Source organism: Numida meleagris, chromosome 9 (genome assembly GCF_002078875.1).
Source record: "Numida meleagris isolate 19003 breed g44 Domestic line chromosome 9, NumMel1.0, whole genome shotgun sequence".
NCBI classification, from domain to species: domain Eukaryota; kingdom Metazoa; phylum Chordata; class Aves; order Galliformes; family Numididae; genus Numida; species Numida meleagris.
The window spans coordinates 11,820,349-11,841,735 of record NC_034417.1 but is presented as its reverse complement, the minus strand read 5'-3'; the positions used below and the strand labels follow the sequence as shown (position 1 = coordinate 11,841,735).

The 21,387-nt window shown below is 44.8% G+C and overlaps 2 protein-coding genes and 1 long non-coding RNA gene across 4 annotated transcripts; 1 reads left to right on the top strand and 2 right to left on the bottom strand.

Annotated features, from left to right (window-relative positions):
• On the bottom strand, positions 2,575-9,021 carry MESD (mesoderm development LRP chaperone). Its single transcript, XM_021407232.1, has 3 exons — positions 8,823-9,021; positions 6,083-6,315; positions 2,575-5,384 (listed from the first exon to the last, which is right to left on the bottom strand). The coding sequence occupies exons 1-3, from the start codon at positions 8,985-8,987 to the stop codon at positions 5,120-5,122; spliced, it is 663 nt and encodes a 220-aa protein (XP_021262907.1). The 5' UTR covers positions 8,988-9,021; the 3' UTR covers positions 2,575-5,119.
• Positions 10,755-18,135, bottom strand: LOC110403675. Of its 2 annotated transcripts, none has more exons than XR_002441786.1 (3): positions 17,986-18,135; positions 16,166-16,348; positions 10,755-15,301 (listed from the first exon to the last, which is right to left on the bottom strand). It is a non-coding gene; the product is annotated as an uncharacterized LOC110403675 (long non-coding RNA). The 2 variants fall into 2 exon arrangements; XR_002441787.1 differs by having other exon boundaries at positions 10,755-15,091.
• On the top strand, positions 18,256-21,387 carry TLNRD1 (talin rod domain containing 1). Its single transcript, XM_021407231.1, has one exon. The coding sequence runs from the start codon at positions 19,502-19,504 to the stop codon at positions 20,567-20,569; it is 1,068 nt and encodes a 355-aa protein (XP_021262906.1). The 5' UTR covers positions 18,256-19,501; the 3' UTR covers positions 20,570-21,387.

Sequence of the window (21,387 nt, the reverse complement as noted above, 5' to 3'; positions counted from 1 at the left end):
GACTGAGGGAAAGAAGGCATTAAGTAAGTAGCTCAGCTTTATCCTGATCCTTGGGCATGGTGCTCCCCTCTGCGTCAGACAAGGGATGGGGATTCTCCCTCACCCTCCTCTTACTGTTGATATATTTACAGAAATATTTATTGTTGCCTTTTACCTTATCAGCCAAGTTCAGTTCTAGCTGGGCTTTGGCCTTTCTAATTTCTTCCCTGCACAGCTTCACTGCAGATTTGTAATCTTCATAAGTTGCTTGCCCCCTCTTCCGAAGACCATAAACTTTCCTTTTGTTCCTGAGTTCCAGCCAAAGGCCTCTGTTCAGCCAGACCGGTCTCTTTCCTTGTCTGCTCCTCTTCTGTGACTTAGGACTGGTCAGTTCCTGCAACTTTAAAATAATTTCCTTAAAGTATTCCCAGCCTTCCTGGGCTCCCACACCCTCCAGAACTACCTCCCAGCAGAATCTCTCACCCATGCTCCGAAAGAGACTGGCAAAGCCTGCCCTCTGGAAGCCCAAGGTGGCAGTTCAGCTGACTCCCCTCCTTGCTTCAATGAGGATCAAAAAAATCTATTAGAACTTGCTGCAGCCTAGGACTTTGCCACCCCGCTCTTACTGCTGTGCTTTCCTTCTCCTTGTAGCATTACAGGAGTTAAGATCACAGCCCAATCCCTGCCTCCCACGTGAAATGCTTAAAGTTAGAATGAAGGAGAACAGCTTTTCAAAATCCTTTATTCACCATATGAAATGCTAGAATCATTCCATGCCTGTGCTTCTCTAAGTTCCCTAGCAACTCCATCACATTATAACCACAGTTAGCTGAAGTTCACGCTGCTATTAACAAGATTAACAGCACCAGAAAGACAGCAGCTGACAGCAAGGATGGAAGAGCAGCAGGCTGTCTGTGCCTATAAGAGGAAGGATGAATAATATCCATAATGCAATGTGAAGTATGTACTATTCTCAATACTTGTGAGATTTCACATTAGATGGCACACGGAGCCACACGTTGCCAGCCTATGCCAGCAGGACTGTGAGGGCTGCAGTGCCTTTGAACACCCCATTCCTCCCTCCCCAAATAACCATGTGTATGCTCAACACCAAAAATATCCCCATTTTTTCAAAAATTCTTTATTAGAATTATTACCATTCATGTAAGTGATGGTAACAGACCTGCTCTTGATATAAGAAACATCCATAGCTGCAACACCACTGATAACATACTCCCAGCTAACATCAACAGCGAGGAACCTGCCCTATTAAGTAGCATCACATCATGAGAAAGAAGCACTTACCAGGTGCCTCTGGGTAAAGGCTGGCAACCTGGGTAGTGTCTGGTTGCAATGTGTTCCATGAGCCTGTAAATAATGATCAGAAATTACATCAGAAAGACCTCTTCTGCTTGACAAACACTGCGTGTCCAACCAAGTGGCACTGACTTCTTGTTATGGGAAATTAAATGGTGGAGGGGTTTCCCCCTGTGAATCCAAGCTCAAACCTCCTGGCAATGTAATGAAACCTGAATCCAGGGGTTTTTGAACCTGTGAAATGGCACGGTGTGAAAGACTGAAAACAGCGATATGCAAAGAGCTCATTTCACCAGGGAGTAAAAAGCTATCAGAAGAAATGATACCAACACAGCAAAATCATTAAGAGTTAGAAACATCATAGCACCAATGAAAAAGGAATTTGTAAAAGCAGAGGGAGCGCCACGGCTCTTTGCATTGCTATAAACATGCCACGCAATCAAGGAAAACTCTGAAAAAGGTCAGCACTCCCTGAATAAAAATGGAAAAAAGCCACAGAAAGACTGGAAACATTTCCCAAGCCGTATTAGAAAGCCCAAGAGAACAGTGGCCAAATATCTAACAGAAACAGGCTGCTCCGTATGTTAATGAAATATTATTTTATGATTTCCTTTTTGAAAAAGAATTTAAAACATTGAGTAACAGTGACAGGAATCTTTCTGAAACCAACACGGACCTGGCTTTTCAAAGAGGAATGCTCTGACAGCGCAAGTGAAAACCAGGAATCCTGCTGGCTGCAGAGCTGCTGAGTGTGTCAGAACAGACAACAATGGAATTTTAAAAATGTGTCCTTCACCTAGAAGGAGAGAGTGCTGGAGACAAACGAAAAGAGAATGTTTCCTGCTAGAAAAGATGCAGAAGATGACCATGTAGCAGATAAGACAGAGATAAAAGCCTGCTAACAGGCATGGTTTCACAGTCATCCTATGGTGCTGTAATTTATTACCCCATTACGTGTAATTCTTGGAGACGCAGTAATGACCATACTTGGAACTCTCATCTTCCAGAAATCTGCATTTACAAAGCTTGAACATCCCAAATAACAAGTCTTAGTCATTGCTGAGGGCGTTTTGTTCCATTTTCAACCACTAGCAGTCACCTGTCATACGTGCTAGCTCTCCTGGGTCTTCCAGGTAATGGGAACATAAGCTTGCTTACTCACTTTGCTTGATGAAGTTAGGTCTCCGAGAATAGGGAATGCACATGTTCTCTTATAGCTAGAAACTTAAGTTAGAAAAATAAACTCAGTAGAATGGATGAGGCACATGGTATACCTTATACTTTTGAAAGTGAAATCAAACACTCATTCCAATATTTTAATCACATAAAATCAGCTGGAAATTTTTCACAGTTTTTCCACATACCTCTGTGTAGAGCTCAGATAAAAAGGCAAGAACAAGAAGGACTATAATCTGCAGCTATATATATATATATTTTGTGTTTGAGTCTCTTCAATCAATACAACATAAAATTGCTTGTGCACCAGTCCAAGAGCCAGGGTCCCAAAGACTTTTAGAGGGGAAAAAAAGCAAACAATGAGTCATTATTTTTTAATTAAGAAAAAGTGGCATAAAACATGACTTCATTTGGCACATGCAAATTAATTACTCAGAAACAAACGACTGGTCAACAGGTGAGCTGAATTTCAGCAAAGCTGCCCCCATCCCATTAGCTACAAAGGGAAGAGACCCAGCCTTCCATAAACGTAGTCTTATGACCAACTACAACAAGCACTGATTCTCAGAAGTTGGGTTATAGTTACAGTGTAGTGATCAAACCTCCTCATTAGCTTTGATTTTCTATTATTTGCATACCACCTTGCATTGCTTAATTATTTGCTCAGTAAAATCCCAGTTTGACCAAAAAAATCCTTGTCAGAAAGCAGAGAGCATTTCCACACATTGGCATGGACAAATGGAATCGTCATCTTTATACCACAGTTTTGTTGTAAAAAGAAAAAAAAAGCAGTACCATTTTGTATTTACAGCTTCATTTCACCTATGCTCATCTTCTGAGAAGCAAAATTCTTAAACAAAACAGGGAGGTACAAAACCAGGAAGTGTAACAAAATGGTAAGTTAGCTATGAACAAGAAACAGACTGCACATTTCTCTGCGGGGCAATATCCAAGTTCCTAGAGACCCATCCCAACTCCTGTATAGTTCTGGATTAACAGCGGAATACAAGAGCAATACGTGACTTTCATTTCTCCACTCAGACAACTGCTGAGTGAAGCGTGGCAGGAAAGGTTTCTTCAATTCATGCACTATCATTGTAAGTAAGGAAAAACGATGGCCTGGGATTTCCATCGATATCATTTAGTCCTTATGAGGAACTAAGGAAACCAAAGACAGGTTAGTTTCCCTCCCCAAACACCTAAATGCGTCGTTATTTAAAACGTTTTACAACTCGGTGAAGCAATACGTTTAGTGACATCTTTTTATTTTGGAACAAGCACTAATTAAGTCAGCTTCCCTTTTCTGATATTGAAATATCCCACAAGATCAACCATTATGGTTCAGTTAGGACCTTTCATCCAAAACACTTGGATTTTAGCACCTTATAAAAAGAGTGAAAGTAGTATTCTCTTGGTACTATCGAATGAAGGCAGCTAATACTCTGCTCATCCTCTAGAAAATGGCATGGACCATAAATATTGGGTGCGTTTAGTCCTTAACACATAGAAAAGGAAAAGGAAAGCACAACTAAGCCATGCGTTTGCCTGAAAACAGCTGGAAATAGAATAAAACCTTGCTCATTACACAGAGTCTTTCAAGGAGAAATCAGACTTGCTCCCATACATCAAGTTTCATATTAATTAAATCAATGTTCATTTACAATCAACCATGTCACACTCAGGAATCTACGAAAAAAATCTGGGTTATTAAACATCTGTCAGCGATATGTCTATCTCAAAGTTTAACTCTGCACTGTAACTAATGCTTTTACAAAGATTTAAGCAAACCACTAGCAAAACAAATTAATTCCAGAGTTAAAGCTGTATCTTCTATCTCACTGCGTAGATAACGGGGCACATGTAACGTCCGCATCCAGAGGCACGGTTCTTTGGCAGCAGCAGCAACATGAATGCCATGAATGTGACTTTCCACCCCACCACTGCCCACGTTGGTGTTGCAGCTTCCTTACACTCAAGTGCATCACATCTGATGGGGACAGAATCTCTTCACTCTACTGGTTTGGAGTGCATTAGCTGAGTACCTACCTAGCTTCTATCAAGAATCAAAGCACTTTTGTGGATTTTTGGTGATGGACAGAAGAGTTTTTGTTTTCAGAAAATCAATCAACCAGACCCATCCTAAACCCTGCCATTCCAGGCATATTTGGCCACTGCAACATTGCTCTTTGCAACTCCAGTCATTTTTGCAAAATGAGCATGGCAAATGGGCTTCCTAAAGTATCTTTTAGCAGGTGCTCTGCAACAATGAATCAAATACCAACTTGCATACCCATGATGGACAGCAGCCACTACAGATTAACACTGGTGTATTCCGAGACTATCCACCTTCCTCTCCACCTAAATTCATAACCTTAGACATAGGTTTGTATGTTAACTTTGAACAACAACAAAAGCATAAAGGATTACAAACTAAAGTAGTCAATTGCTGGTATCAACCATTACCGTTTCTGTAGTTAAACAAACAGCCAACATTAATAAGTAAACAGGTGTATTTCAACACAGAAGTCTTTAAACCTCAGTAACATCTGCTTCCTTCCTTCTCCTCTATAAAGCCAGGAATTGTACAGAAAGTCAAGTTTCCCTTCAAGGAACAGCAGAGCACCATTCAGTCTGGCTCATGCATCTGTCATAGATCTTCTCTCTGTTTGGCTGCGCGGTTGTCCTCTTGGCTGCTTTTAGATTTCTTCTCTGCGTCTTTTTTCTTCTTTGCTTTCTCAGGTTTGGTTTTGTTTTTTCCCTTCTCACTTCCATCTGCTCCTTTGCCAGGATAAACCTGGCCTTCCAGAGTAACATCCGCGCACCTTTCTTGACTGATCAGGAAGTCTTTGATCTCCCAGGCATAACCGCCATCACGTAGCATGAAGATGGCACGATTTGAGCCAACAATAAACCTAGAGGAAAGACGTGTAGTTTTTCCATTAGCTCTGTGCTTTTCCGGGGCTAAGGCATTTCATTTCATTCATAGCGCCTCCAAGACAGATATCCACTTAAAAGCAAGAAGCTGGTCTTGCTGCTTGGGGATGCGGATGAGAACAATTTACTAGCACATAAGAATAAAAAGTGTTAAGTTTACAAGTAACCAAGTAGAAGAAAGTATGAAGAAAACGCTAGACCTAATGGGTATTAAATCTGCTTTGAACTCTTACTGCAAACTTTCCCAGTCTCAACTCAAGGCTGCAACATTCCTCTGTTTCAAAATCATCCTCTCTTGGATAAAAATCTCATTTTGAGCCAGAGGAACAAAAAGCCTTTGTGGTTACAAGTCTTCCAAGTAGGATGTATTCCACCAACACAAAGTCAAACTACTGCAGCTAAAACTGATAAACAGCTGAACTATGAGATAAAAAAGCTAGGCAATATACAAACCACAGATAAATGTTAAAATATTTATGCACCAAACCAAAATTGTCCAGAGCAACTTAGAAGAAAAACAAATCGGTATATAAACTGATGCAGGAACAAAGAAACAGTGGGAGTTGATATAGCTAGAGAAGAGCACAGGATCGACAGTTGAAAAGACTTTCAGGAAGAAAGAAATAATTATGAGTTCTGCAAAAGCATACCTTTACCCTTACATACAGTGGCATACCTTTGTACATCATAGTTTGCATTGAAGAGACTGCCCTGCCACAAGCTAGTAATTTCTTCTGTCTCCTTTTCTGTGGGATTTCCTGATACCGTGACAAACATCATCAAAGTCTTCCCCTTTTTCGTCAGTTTCAGGATACTTTCAGGCTTGCCTGGATCAATTTTTGAGAAATCTATTGGTGCTGGTGGCCTCTTGTGCTCAGGAAGATCCCCCTCCTCAATGTCATCATCTTTCTGTATTGAAAAGGAAAAGGATGCATTAAAATTAACTGCTGCAGAAAACTGCTTTTTTAAAAAAAAAATAAATTCACCACTGTTTAGAGAATAACTCTGCTTTGATAAGGAGAAAGCACTGTGTAGTTTAAAGACGGAGACCCCCACATGAAAAGAAACTGAACTTTGACTCAGGATAAGTCACTTATAACCCTCTCCTCAAAGCAATGAACATTCTCACTCCAACAGGTAAAATCTGATTTTACCACATATTGAGAAACATTCCATCCACATGGCTAATCCAACACAAGCCCACCTAGGTGCTTCATAAAATAACACCTTTTCCTTCAGTTTCACGAAAGTTTACTAAGCACACAATGCACTGCTAAATAAGAAATCTTACATGACTGAATGATAAATGTTCTGAACAAGTATGAGCAAATTATTAACCTTACTTTCTACCCGTTTGGACAGTGCAAAACCAACATATTTCACAGCTTTGAAAGGCCAAAACTATGTTTACAAATATTCCTTGTGCAATACAGAAATTGACTACAACTGTAGTGAGACCTCAACTTGATAATTTATTACCTATTTTTCCCCTTAACTATTCAACCTAACATCCATGAAGTAGTATTGCTAAAGCTTCAACTGAAATAAGTGATCAAAAGATCCCCTACATGCCACTTCTCTTGATTCTGTGCAATCCATCACATTTTTTTTATTTATAAGGTTAACTACTAAGCAAAAGACAAAAGGAAAAGTGTAAGCATTTGCTTTGCAGCTTCTAGCAGACTCATTCATTTAAATGCTAACGTGAGGCTTCAGCAGGAAAGCATTACACACAGTAGCAACTACCTGTTCCTTCTCTCTCAACCCCTCAGTTCTCATTCTCATACATTTCCCACCAACTTCTGGGATTTTTATTTTTAAAAGTATCTGCAACATATGTCACCCAAATCCACAGCCCATTAAATAACCGTAGCGCAGATTCAAGCCTGAGAAACCCTGAACACGAGTAATAATCTGTCTTAAAGGATATGTTGTTTTAGTAACAGAGCTGAGAAGCTAGTCCAGGGGTTCTTCTGTTTCCAACTCCTCTGGACTCAAGGCTGATGGAGAGCCTCTTACCACAAGGGAAATCCCTACACGGCACAAACCAAATGCACTTTTGGTACCCTTTCACCTCTCTACCAAAAGCAATGACTGAGTACAGCAAGTGCTATAAACTGTGTAAGCTGTAGCTCATTTACTAATCCCTCTTGGAGGAGCAAGACTCCAAAATTAAAACCCTTTAACACTGGTAAGTCTGCACTGTTCCAGCCAGCTGAAAGGGCCCTCAGAAAGTTGGAGAGATTTTCATAACAACTTTGTTCGCTCCCACCTTGGTGCTATCTAAACAAGCTTTTGAAATGCTGAAGATGGCAATGAAGTCTCTAACAAAAACTGTTCACAAGGAGATGTTGTTTCTGTCCTAACTGCCACAGAAATAGAAAATATTAGGAGTCATCTCACTCTGCTGAAACCGAGGAAACTTGATTCTGCACAGATCTGTGCCCTGTGCCCCCTCACTCCCGAGCATAATTCCTGCTCTTATCCAAATCCATAATGGCTCCTTTGTTTTCCCTCATCCCACCCCTTCAAGCCCTTTCTTTTTTATCCTCCATCCACTCCACCCTCAAGTCTTTCCAGTTCCCTGTAGGCATCCCAACATCTACTCAGGAAATGCCACACAGCTGACCATCCTGAAGCCCCAACAACTGTTAATTGTTGAGCTCCCACTCCCATAACTTGTTGTTCCCATGGCTCTGGCTGTGCTTGCATGTCCTTGGCTGCAATGCCAACCCAAGCTGCAAGCTCCTCGGCTGCTCAGCCACAGCTGCATGCAACACGTCTGTGTGCATTCGTGCAGCACTTTGTGAAGTGGAACAGAGACCTTCTCCAGCTACAGAGGAAAAAGCAGAGAGCTGCTCACCACACAAGAAGCACAGAACATGAAGCAGGAGCATCCCAGAGGCACTAACCCGCATCTCCCTTTCATGCAAACAACTAACTCACCACCTTAGACACGCCCTACTTTACGACTTGCCTACTACCTCGGACCACCTTTACAACTTGCCCTACTATGCCAAACTTGGCTGAATTTGCTCACTACTACCTTTTTTTTTTTTGTCAGCCAGGACTATCCGCTTCTTGACTGATCAATAAAGCGCGAACTTTAGCTTTTTAGTTGTTTCGTTTAAACGTTGACTCCATTTTCCAAGAAACCACCTTTCTAAAGGGAGAAACTTGCACCACCCCGTGGGATGACGGAGCCCACAGCCGCCGCCCCCCCCCTCAACTCCCGCGCACGGAGCTTCTCCTTTCCGGCTGGCAGTCGTCACCCCAACCGTGCCCTCCTGCCACAGGGCCGCCTGCCCCGCCAGGCCGCGCCCGTGCCCGGGGAGCGCCGCCGAGCCGTGCAGAGCCGCCCGCTCCTCCGGCCGAGCACGGAGACCCCAGCGCGGGCCCCCAGCCCCGCCCCGCACCTCCCACTGCTCCAGCAGCCGGGCCATGTCCGCGTCGTTGTAGTCCCGAATGTCTTTCTTCTTGGCCGGCCCCGCCCGCCGCTTCCCCTCCGGCTCCTCGGCGCGGGCCGCCGCGCACAGCCACAGCACCAGGCCCAGCGCGGCCCAGCGCGCGGCCGCCGCCATCTTGTCCGGCAGCAGGCGGGAGGGGAAGGAGGGCGGCCCGCCGGCTTTAAGGGGCGGGGGCACGGGGGGGAGGAGCTGCGGCGGGACACGGGGCGGCGAGGGGCGGGGTGGAGGCAACAGGGACCGAGTACCCGGAGTCCAACACGGCTCCGGCTGCGGGGTGGCTGATGCAGGAAGGGTCGGCGCTGTGCCATAGACGCGCGAGTGACCAGCTCCCGGAATGGGGACTGTGGGATCTATTCTGTTTTCCATTCTTAGGCAGGATGGCAAGTAGCTGTGTTCATCGATCGTTGTGATGGGAACCGGCCCCATGGTGCTGCCTTCTAGCTGCTATCTCAATAATGCTACTTTTTTAACAGAAGATTTAAAAATAAAGCCGCTTTTAGTAAAGTATAACCCCAGAGCATCTGACCATCACACACACACGGCTTTTTCTCTGTAGATACTGTTTTTCTGCTTTTCCATTATCTAAACCAATTACACAGGTTAATGTCTGCACAGGCCTATTCAAATTTTCATTTTTTTTTCGTCAGTGCAAGACATATTAATTATAAGTATTACAGGCTTTTGCCCTTGGGACATGGACTCCAGTAAGCTCAAACCTAGGAACAGGAGGAAGCATGAGAGTAACTGCCAGGGGCTGGTACACGGAGCAGGGCACCCACAGGCAGCGGGATCGATTCCACCAAGTGAACATCCAGCTGCAGATCTGTCATCGCATCCAGGCCTGTGACAAAGCAAGAGCCCAGGGCGCCGATGACACAGAACAAAAGCAGTCAGTAGGCGGGAGGGTGTGGGTTTGGGACACTTTCTGGATCCAGGACTTTTGAATGGATCAAGACCCTGATGGGACTCACAGCTTGTGAACTTCAGGGAGACAGCTGCCAAGGGCACGTGCAGTAGAAAAAAAAAAAAATGGAGTCTCCAAGCCTTAGCAAGCAGTGGAGAATATGGGATGCAAGACTGCAGTGCTCCGATAAGCAACCACCCTTCTCTGCAACCTCCATCCCACAGATTATTTTTTTATAATGTTTCAGAAATACCACCAGTGTGGCTGAGAAACAGGAAGCTGTTAGGCCATAGCTATTCATGGAGCTCGTTAAACATACAATAACTGGAACAGGGTTTTAGTCAAGTGCCTCTCACAAAGCTGTCCAGTAAGTCACTAATGAGCACATTTGCTCAGTGACTTCTCATTGAACGTAACAAATATCGTGTATACTACATCCCACTGCCCTGATTAATGAGGTTTTAGTGAAGTATGTTCCTACTAACTTTGTTATTATTGGATCGTACTTAAATTCACTAAAAAAGAAGATTCAATTTTTGGAATGTTGGACTAAGCAGTATAAAAATACATTTTTATTGAAATTCTACCAGGAAATATTTTCTTCAACTTGTTATTAGAGCAAACCAAGCCAACCTGACATTCATTAAAAGCTGGTGCTACGTTCACATGTGGATCTCAGAAGTAATCCAATCTTCTTTTATTAAGTGAACAAGTAGTACAGTCTTTCAAGTGCTGCACCAAACAGCCCTATGTATCTGTCATGCACATTAAAACCTTAATTTGAAAGGAAGGTATTTTTCATGCTTGGCTCTGAACTTGCAACTACCAAGCAGAGTTCTGCGTCCACGAAGAACTTTAAAGTACATATGCTCTCTGTGGAGTCAGCTGCGGTTCAAACACCTATTCAGCTTCTCTTTATGCTCCACTGTTGTTCTCTCCTGTACAAGAAACAAAAGCCACGCAACTAGAAATACGTATCACTGGCAGGGCAAATTAAATTACATTATCTTCTTACTGAAACATGCTGTGTTTCATTCAGAGCATCTACAGAATCATGCAAATATGCCTTGTATACCTTAAGCATTCTCATATTCCATAGAAGTTTTTATAGCCTTAGCAGCTAACAGTGTTATGGTTACAGTATGGAACAAACCGGATAATAAATGGCTACTGTCATTGCAAACTGCAAATATAAGGTGTTCAATGCTTTATCTTACAAGTCCCATTTGTCACGCCAGGAGCTATCTCAAGCTGTGGGTGTCATTTCATCCTCTAAAACATACAGATTTTATTTTAGTATTTTCAATGATTACATTACAATTCAACAAGAAATGCAAATCTACCTCCCTTCCTTGATGTAAAACATTTTCACTACTGAGTAGGGTTGGGTCAAGTTGCAATTTGAGAAGATTCAGGGTGTCCTAAATTTCTGTTAATGAAGTTTGGGATTCTCTGTCCCATTGCTTTTTTTTTTTTTTTTAAATCTAGGTGTTCATTTTTGAAACTATATTTCTGCAAATTTACTTCCCGTATCATTATTTACTATGAGTTACGAGAACATGCATACATTTTTAGCTGCCAGAAGCTCTTTCAGGTCCTGGCAGGTGGTAGGTTTTTGTATGCAATTCTCTGTTTCAGCATGGATGCACATTCATCACAGCTTACTTTTCCTTGCAAATAACTACACAGTAGAGGAAATATGCAGGTTCTTAAAGCTTGTCCCTTGACAGTCAACCTTGGAAAGAACAAACGACTTGAAATCATCAAGGAAAGGAAAGGGCAGAGCTGTCTTGGAAGGACATACTGACAATTTAGAGACTAAAAGAAACTAACAAGATCAGATTAGCCCTAAGCATACAGAAGGGAGGAAGAACATAGAAGGGCTACCTGCTATCAATATATTCCATGTCTGGAAGAAGTAATTCATTTTAAGAACTCTTCTAACACAAGAGAATGTTTAATAGTGGCTCAGATGAATGAGGTGTTGCGAAAGGCAGTCTGTAAGCGGTTACTTAGAACATTTGAAATGATTAAGGTCTGGTGTGCAGCTGTGCTCTTATTACAGTCAGACAGTTGTTAGAACTGCTTTTGCACCTACGCGCTTAGCAAAGGACCAGGGCAATACAATGTTAAGTAATACAGAAGACCTGGTCAGTAACAGATGCCAGAAAACTTGAAGCAAATTTGAGATGACCCAGCATTCGGAGTATTCTGACTCTATTTAAAACACTGTCAAGTATTTTACAGGATGCCAGGGTATTCTTACTTACTTTCAGTGTAACATTCAAAATTAGGGTTTTAATAGGTCAAATTAAGCTTAAGTATTCAAAATTCTCCCCTGCAAAGGCAATCTAATGCATGAGCTCTCATGCAAAGACAGTGCATGTGTTAATTCAGACTTGTAAACACAGCCTGCTCAGGGAATAACTTGAAGAAAGAGACCTGAACATGTTCCCTTTCAAAACAACAAAATATTTCTACATCTCAAGAAAATAAATATGCTTTTTAATTCCATTACTAGCATCACAGCAAGCAAAATATGCTGTCATCCAGAGCAAAAACATTTGAATGATTCAGAATAATTTCAGTCTAAATTAGGTTAAGCATAAAACAAACACTCACTTGCCATCTATTAAGAGAATAAATATTTTTGTTCTGGAGCTAATCAGACCTTTAATTGCTGGGTTCCAGTTGACAAATTCTCCCCAGTCAGGGTAAATTAGTATGATTTGGACATAAATTATGTATTATAAATTACAAGTTATGGATTGAATGGAAATGCTTGGCAAATGACACGTTGGCTTTATAGCTTTACCTATCTAATCAGGTTTGGGGAGGGGGTATGACATCTGACTGTCTGTCTAGCTTCATGGCTGCCAACAACTAATCCTTGTATTTAGAAATACCACAGAGTGTTCCTGTTAGTACTTGTCTTACTGCAAGACTTGCTAGAAATCTGTGCTAGTTTAAACTGTATAACAATACATCGTTTTAAGTTACCCTCTTAAGAAAAACAATTACATTAAATCAATGTCAAGGTTTACACAGTTCCCAAAGGAATTCTATTTATAGTCAAATTTCCACAATCTAAGTGAAATTAATTTTGTAGTCCCAATTTAGTATTAGGTTTACAGGTCACTTTTGGCACCTACATCCAGTGTAAGTAATACATCACGCAAACTTCTGATGAGTTAAAGGTGCTGGCTTTAAACTGGTAATGATCAGCAGCTCTCCTTGCAGACTACACAGAACAATGAGAGAAGTGTAGGATCAGAGACTGTAAAGTAATCCAATGAAAACATCTATTAAAATTCTCTCATGACATATATTAAAAAAGGAGAGGAGGTTTAAAAAAAGAAAGAAGGAAAAAACCCTTCTGTGGAGTACCTCAGCTGCAGGACTGAACGTATTACCAAAAGTGCCATTCAGGAAGGGTGGGCCCTTGCGTATTTTGTTCAAAGGAGAATGATCTCAGGAAAAAAACAACCAAAAAACCCAACAAACACACACCCCAGACCTAAGAGTCTGAAGGGAGGGCCTGGGATTCCTGTTTATGCCAGACCACTCTTACCATTGGCATTTACCATTATTCCATTAAGTGCTTACAAACCTGTGCCTGGTGCTGCTTGCATGCTCCTAGAGGGGGAGCGGACACAAGCAGCTATGCTGCATCTCCTGCTCCTAGCACTCACCTTATCAACACCTGGTGTAGGGTGGATAACTGTATGTGTTGATGGTAGATAAGAACACGAAGCAGAAAGCCATGAATGGCTGTTTTATTGGCATAAAACATGGCACAACCTTCCACTCTGGGAAAAGACATCTTTTTTTTTCCCCTCCAATTTCAATGTACTAAATATCCATATTAACAGCAGGAGACAACCAATCAATTATATATGGTAAGCGGTGAAAACAACAGCACAACAGTGAAGAGAACAAAAACAAAACCCATTTTTCCTGTATTATCTTTCAGTTGCAGCAGCTAACCTGTATTTTAGACCTGAGATACTTACATTACCATTACTTATGCAATATTTTTTCTTACCTCAGATACTGTGTTTTTAACTATGCCATAAAAAAGGAAAAACAAAGCATCAAAACACCAAGTTTAAGTCTGTCTGTGAAAGCCCACCCACTGTTCTATAAACTACTTAAGCACAAAATCATTCTCAAAGAAGAAAAAACAAAATTCATGTGTTTGCATTTTGTCATCACAAGAGATCAGCTAACTGTTCCTCCAGATCAAGCTGTATTCTTTAGCTACACGCACAGCAGATCTCAGGTTGCTTCCCCCCTGTATGAGCCATGATTACCTCTGCAGAGTTGAGACAGACCCAAGCCTTGCAGTTTTAGTCTCCCATGAAGTAATGGCAGTAAGCACTGACGACAAAACACTTACTTAGCACCAAACCATTTAAGACAAAGTAGATCTTAAAAACAATAAACCAGTCAACGCACTTGCCTTTCTTTCCGTATCACATACCTACCGCTGCACTGCTGGCAAAAGGAAGGCCCAGCTTCTTCCAGCCTCTTTTGTTAAGTCTTGCACTGTGTCAAATAATTTTCTTTGTCAACATCTGCCAACATCATCCTCCCCTCATTTCTAGTTCCCAGCCTGACAAGACAGCTGCATCCCCCAGAACTGGAGCTATCATCTTGTAATCACCGCCTCACGGGTTTAGTCACATACAGCTGACACAGGGAACCACTGAATTGCCTTTTATTCCTTCATCAGCTAGCTCCCTATAATGTTAGATCGATACATCCATACAGGAAAGTAATATGAAGTAGTGCAACCCATTCTGTCGTAGCTTCCTCTCACCAACCTGGCCACATACAGTGATAATAAAATTATTACAACTCAATATTCTTCAGCTATTACTCAACATTGGCTACAGAAGCAAAAAAAAATAAAATCGTTTAAAAAAAAGATTTTAATAAGCAACAAAAAGGACAGGTTGTGTGAGATGATTCAGGAAAGAAGACTTCAGCCTCCGTTTTTTGTTGCACTAAGCACAATGCAAAATAAAGATCAATGTGACAAAAGAAGATCTATCACAAGTAAGCCAATCTTCTGTACACTACTAAGCCACACTAAAAAGCCTTTTAATCCCTTCTATCTGACAATGCCTGCTGTTTCCAGCCTCACAGTGTTATTTCATTCAGAGACTGACAGAAAAATCTTTTTACATCCAAGCCTCATCACCTCATTTTCATGTCTCCTTAGTCTGTACACTAATTCGTAGAGCTCAAGTCCTGCAGGTCATCTTTGAGCTCAGCAGCCATGAAATCAAGAAGGGAAGCACAAATCCTCCTGGAAATAGATGTGCAAAGAACTTAAGAAATACCCACCCCAAAAATCACTGAGTAAAATTTCCATCCTGAACAGTGCAGGTACATCTGCTGGGCCTTTAAGGCATATTGTAGCTGCTCCTCAGTGCTACTCAAATTACTAGACACAAGCAAATCCGTCTTCAAGGCTCCCTTTTACAGTAAGGCTATGTGTTTATGGTCAAATAATGGCCTGCAAATTGGATAAAAGTAACAGAAGGAAATACCTTTTCACTAGAGTGCCACTATACGGGGGGTGGAAGAGAACTGGTTAGTTATGGATATATTGAAGACAAGTCTAAGTGGTTCCTACTCCCCCCTCCCCTCCCCTCCCCATGCCTTACAGCATAGAGAGATTTTTTTTTTCCCTTTTTCTTAAATGATGTGCAGCTTGTTCTCACAACGCATTTCAGAATAGTGTTCATCCTGCTACCTACTCAGCTGCACCAAAAATAGCCAAGGGTTTACTCCACCAACTAATGACAATACTAAGAAAAGACCACCCATAAGGGGGAGTCAAGTCAAGTGGATAGGGCCAGGCTCTTCTCAGTGGTGCCCAGCAACAGGACAAGGGGCAGCGGGCACAAACGGGAACAAAGGGAGTTCCATGCAAATGTGAGGAAAAACTTCACTACTGTTTGGGTGACGGAGCACTGGGACACGCTGCCCAGAGAGGTGGTGGTGTCTCCTTCTCTGGAGATACACAAAATCCACCTGGATGCTTTCCTATGCAACCTACTCCAGGAAACCTGCTTTAGCAGGGAACTGGACTAGATGACCTCCAGAGGTCCCTTCCAGCCCCTATGATTCTATTTGCTACATTTGGCTGGGTCACTCTTAATCATATTTTGCATGCAAAAGAACAGAACACTTGAGGCTACTACTGGAGCAAAGTGACATTTGGTAAGACAGATTTAGAGACAAGCACCAGACCAAATTACAATAATTACTGTTTCTGCCCCTTGCTAATTCAGAGGCTGGTTAGCAGCACATTAGTCCTTCGGACAGATTAAAGAAGCTGAAGGAATATTTGCTTTTATATAAAGTGGTTACTAACAGTTTTGGTGGCCCTTTCAGCTGCTAGGAGTTGCCATGGGTTAAGGCCTCGCTTTGTTTCTGATGTGGGCAGCTGAGACGGAGGCTGTGGAAGAACAGCAGCAGAAACTCTGTCCAAACCCTGGATGTCTCCTTTGTCCTGGGGGAATGACACAAACCATATGGAGACTCATGGCAGCAGCATCTGAAAATGGAGAACATTATTAGGTCATTTAACACGTCTTCTAGCCAGGCGTGAAACCTAAGGTTTCTAAAATGAAATTCTCAAACACTCATTAAATGTAGTCACTACTCATTAAAAGAAACTAGGTTAATATTCTTATGAAAGGCATTCCTCATGCTACATAATTTCTCACAGTCTCACTTAAGGACTTATCTGGAAATACTTTGAAATACAATTCAGCTGGCTTCTGCTGCCCGTTGATTTTTATTTGTCAGAGTATTCTGAAATCACTTCTATTTTTAGTTTTGAAAATGAGCTGCTGGCATCAAACCAAAGTTGCGTAGGCCCAAATCATGACCTTCCATTAAACGGCTACAGTCTGATTTAGGTAAACGGAATCTCTCTCATGCTGTTACTGCAAGGAGAGGTGGGTGGAGAGCTGCCCATTTTCAACACACCCAGAGCTGCCTATCTGCCCTTTCCTCGAGCCCGGCTTTATAGCAAGGGTTTCCCTCCACCTCCTGAAGTGTGCATCCTGTTAACCCTACCTCTCCCAGAACTGCACTCCTCCTGCTCAGAGCAAGCAGAGAAGGCCAAGAGTTCCCCTAGCCAGTGGGTGAGAAAATGTACAAATAAGCTTGCCTGGAGATCTTAAAATGTATGCAATGCATTAGGCAGGCTCTGTTTGTGCCAGGGTGACAATGGATTTACCTGCAAGGTCCTGCAGGTCTAACTTCCATTTACAGCAATGCCTCCTCACTCCTACCCCTACAATACTACAAACATAGCAGGACTTCATGTAAACATAAGCTGGGACAAATATATTCCGCATGTGTGCTGCCTGCTACATGCATGTAACTGACTGCCTGGAGTTACAGGGCTGAGTTGGAAAGTCTGAATGAAAGGAGTAAAACAGCATTATTATTTAGCTGCAGCAAGATGCGTAACAAATGCAAAATGTGGCTTCAACATGGACTCTGATTCTTTTGGCTTATTTGGTGGAGACATTGCACAACAGCAGAGAGCCTCATGTGTACGACATCAATATTCTCATCACCATCGTTTACCAAGTGATACATTCCCCGTGGAAACTTCCCAGGGAACGTTACACCCATCTTCCTAAAGCTCATTCCAGCATAATTAGTAGTTTTCACTCTATTATTTAATGGCATTTACTCGTCTGCCTCAGACTCCTTGAGCCCAGCACCCTCCCGTTAACAGGAGTGAAGTTCTCAGCGCTCTCCAGAGAGAAAATACGCAGAGAAAGTGCTCTTCTGAGGGCTTCCCGTACACAAAGTTGGTGTCAGGAGGATTACATTTTCCCTGCTCCGTTCTAACCAATGGCAGCCGACCTTCAAACAGGGACAGAAACACACCAAATTCATTTCCGACGGTTAAAAAAAAAACAACAACAAAAAAAAACGTGTTTAAGCCTCGTCTCACGCTGCAAGCAGCTAAGAGCAATACTTATACGCAAATAAAAGCGGTAACAATGTTTATACCACCGATTACGGCTAGCAAGACATAAGACTTTTAAAGTAAGCGAAAGCAGGGGAAGCCTGAGCCCCGCTGTCCCCCCACTCTTCCCCCACAGCCCGCACACCCGAGCCGCAGCCCGAACCCCGCCGCTCCCTCACGACCGCGCGCGGCCCACTCACCTCACAGCCCGGCTGCTGCCGGAGCGCGACCGCCCCGTACCCCCTCGGCCGCTCCCGTCCCCACCTCCTCCCGCCCAACGGGTCCTCCCCGCCACGCGCGGTATTTATTTACTTCAGCCCTCCACACTCGCCGCGCGCCGCAAGGGGGCGCCATGCGGAGCGGCGGCCGTTGAGGCGTCGCGGCCGCTGCTGCCGTCGGCCGGTGCCTGGCGCGGGCGGCGCCGTCGCGGCACGGCGCTGCTGCCCCCTCCGCCGGGGAGGAGCGGGAGGCGGCGGGCGGGGAGCGGGGCGGCGGGGGGAGGGCAGCGTTTAAACGAAGGGCGGTGACACCGCACAAAAGATTGCGATAGGCTCCGGCGAGGTTACAGCGGAGGCAACGGGGAGGGGGGAGCCTCCGTCAGAGCCGTGCAGCGTCTGGCTGGCAGCGGCGCCGCGGCCGCCTCTTCCCAATAGTTTGTTCGAGAGCCCGAGAAGGGAATTTGAAAGAACCTCTTTTCGTTTTATTTTAATTTTTCTTCCCCGGGAGTTGGCGATCGGCGGCGGAACATGGCAGGAGGAGCGCGGGGCCGGGCGGGATGCAGCATCCGCGGTTGGAGCGCGGAGCCCCCGCCCTTGTTTGCGGGAAGAGCCTAAGTTGGAGCGGCGGCGGCGCGGCGGGGGCCGGCCGGGGCGGGGCGGCGGCGCCGAGCGGGCCCAGGGCGGCGGGCATGAAGCGGCGGCGGGCGGCGGGCGGCCGCGTGAATGACCGAGGCAGGAAGGAGTGAGGCAGCGGCAGAAGGAAGGGGAGCGGATCCCGCCCTCCCTCCCCCAGCGCCCGGATCCGGTGGCTCTTTTAATTTTTATTTTTATTTTGCCTTTTGCGTTTTTTTTTCCCCTCTCTCTTCTTCTTTTTTTTTTTTTTAAACCCCCTCCCACGGTTACCCCCCTTCTTTCTCTCCGCTCTCCCCTCCCGGCCCGGGCGGGCCACACCCTCCGCAGCGCTTCCTGCGAGCCGGCGGCGCGGGGCCGCGGCGGGCGCGCCGGGGGCGGCACATGGTGCGCAGCCGCCGCCCCTCCGGCCCCTGCGAGAAGCGCCCGGGCGGCGGGAGGGCGGCCCCCAGGGCTGCGGCCCCGCGCTAGCTCCGCTCCTCCGGGGTATTCCGTCTCCTAAAGGGAACTTTGCAGGATCCCGCAGCCGGAGGAAGGGAGGGAAGTGCAAAGAGGAAAAAATAAAAAAAATTGATTAGCCGCACGATGCCGGAGCGCGGCCCGGGGGCTCCCGGTGAGCGCCGAGCCGCCGCTGGAGAGCCGTAGAGCGGAGCCTGGAGCCGGAGCGGTGCGGGAGCCCCGGCGGAGCTCGCCCCCCGCAGCACGGCAGCCCCGGCGCCCAGAGCCTTTTCTTGCCTCCCGGCGATTAATGGAATGATGTTGCGGAAAAGGCAGAGCGATCCTGCCGGGCTCAGTCGGGACTGCTCGGGCGGCGGCAGAGGCGGCGGCAGTGGGGTAGCGAGCGGCATGCGAGGCCCCCCCCGGCGCTATGGCTAGCGGCGGCTCTGGCAAGTCCAGCAGCGAGGTGTCCGGCGGCGGCATCCCCAGCGGCAGCTCCCTGCAGAGGAAGAAGCTCATCTCTATCTGCGACCACTGCAAGATCAAGATGCAACTGGTGGCCGATCTGCTTCTGCTGTCGAGCGAGACCAGGCCAGTGAACACTGAGAGCTTGTCTGTCTTCGGCGAGTCTTTTGAGAAGTGCAGGGACACGATCATCGCCAGGACCAAAGGACTCTCCATCTTGACCCACGACGTCCAGAGCCAGCTCAACATGGGACGCTTCGGGGAGGTGGGGGAAAGCCTGATGGAGATGGGGGAGCTGGTGGTCTCCCTGACCGAGTGCTCTGCCCACGCTGCCTACCTGGCTGCAGTGGAGACTCCGGGGGCCCAGCCTGCCATGCCCGGCTTGGTGGATCGCTACAAGGTGACGCGATGTCGGCACGAGGTGGAGCACGGCTGCGGGGTCTTGAAGACCACCCCTCTGGCAGATATGAGCCCTCAGCTCCTGCTGGAGGTCTCCCAGAACATGTCCAAGAACTTGAAATTCCTGACAGACGCCTGTGTGCTGGCCAGTGAGAAATCCAAGGATAAATTTGCTAAGGAGCAGTTCAAACTCAGTGTCAAATGTATGAGCACCAGCGCCTCCGCCCTCTTGGCGTGTGTCAAGGAGGTCAAGACTTCACCCAGCGAACTGACCAGGAACCGCTGCGTCTTGTTCAGTGGACCTTTGGTGCAGTCTGTCTATGCTCTGGTGGGCTTTGCCACTGAGCCCCAGTTTTTGGGTAAAGCTGCCACCATCAATCCGGAGGGCAAAGCTGTGCAAACTGCTATCCTAGGAGGAGCCATGAGCGTGGTTTCTGCTTGTGTGCTCCTGACCCAATGCCTCAGGGATATAGCCCAACACCCCGAAAGTAGCACCAAAATGAGCGATTACAGGGAAAGGTTGAGGAACTCAGCTTGCGCCGTCTCGGATGGTTGCAACCTGTTATCTCAGGCACTAAGAGAAAGATCTTCACCCAGGACTTTACCGCCAGTGAACTCCAATTCTGTGAATTAACCCCCACACCTTCTGTTTAGATCTCAGTCATTGCTAAAGGAAAATAATATCCCACCTCCTCACCCCTGTTTTGTATACCAAAGAATTTGCTTGGATGAGCCCAATCCTTTGATTTCATGTGGTGAAGAAGCAGAACAGCATATTCAAATTATACGTACTAACAAAGGTAGCCACTTTTGGCTTCTTTTTATTTTACTTTAAAGTTGAGCAAGTACCTGCAGATAAACGTTCCTTTATTCAACCAGATCTTCACACAAATGGTAATAGCAACTGTTTAAAAGTTTTATATTTGGGGAGGTGGGGGTATCTGAACTGAAAAAAAAAAAAGAAAAAAGAAAAAAAGAAAAAAATAGCTTTAATCGCGCTGGGTGCGGTTTTTAAAGTTTGTCTTGTCTTGTCTTCCGAAATTTCCCTTCTAAATTTCACTGTTTGGTTGTGCAGGAAAAAGGTTACCTCAGTTCTCACTCATCTTAAAAATGAAAAGAAGCAAACACCACCATGTAGATGATGGATGTAGCTACTATTTTGTTTGTTTTCGTTTTGTATGACTTTTTTTTTTTTTTTTTTTTTTTTTTTTGCATCAAGTGTTAGGTTAGAAGTGCATTTGGTGTGTAGGAGTGGAAGGACTGGAGGTTGTGATTATGTTTTCCATGTGTTGATTTCCAAACTGGGGGAAAAGCTACTGTGAGTGTTTAAACAAACAAACAAAAAATTACACTATAACAGAAGTGATTTTTAATTTTTTTTTCCAATGTCAGTTTTTATCTTGCATGTACTGGAGTATTTATTTCATCTATTAAAATGTTATGTTTCTCAGA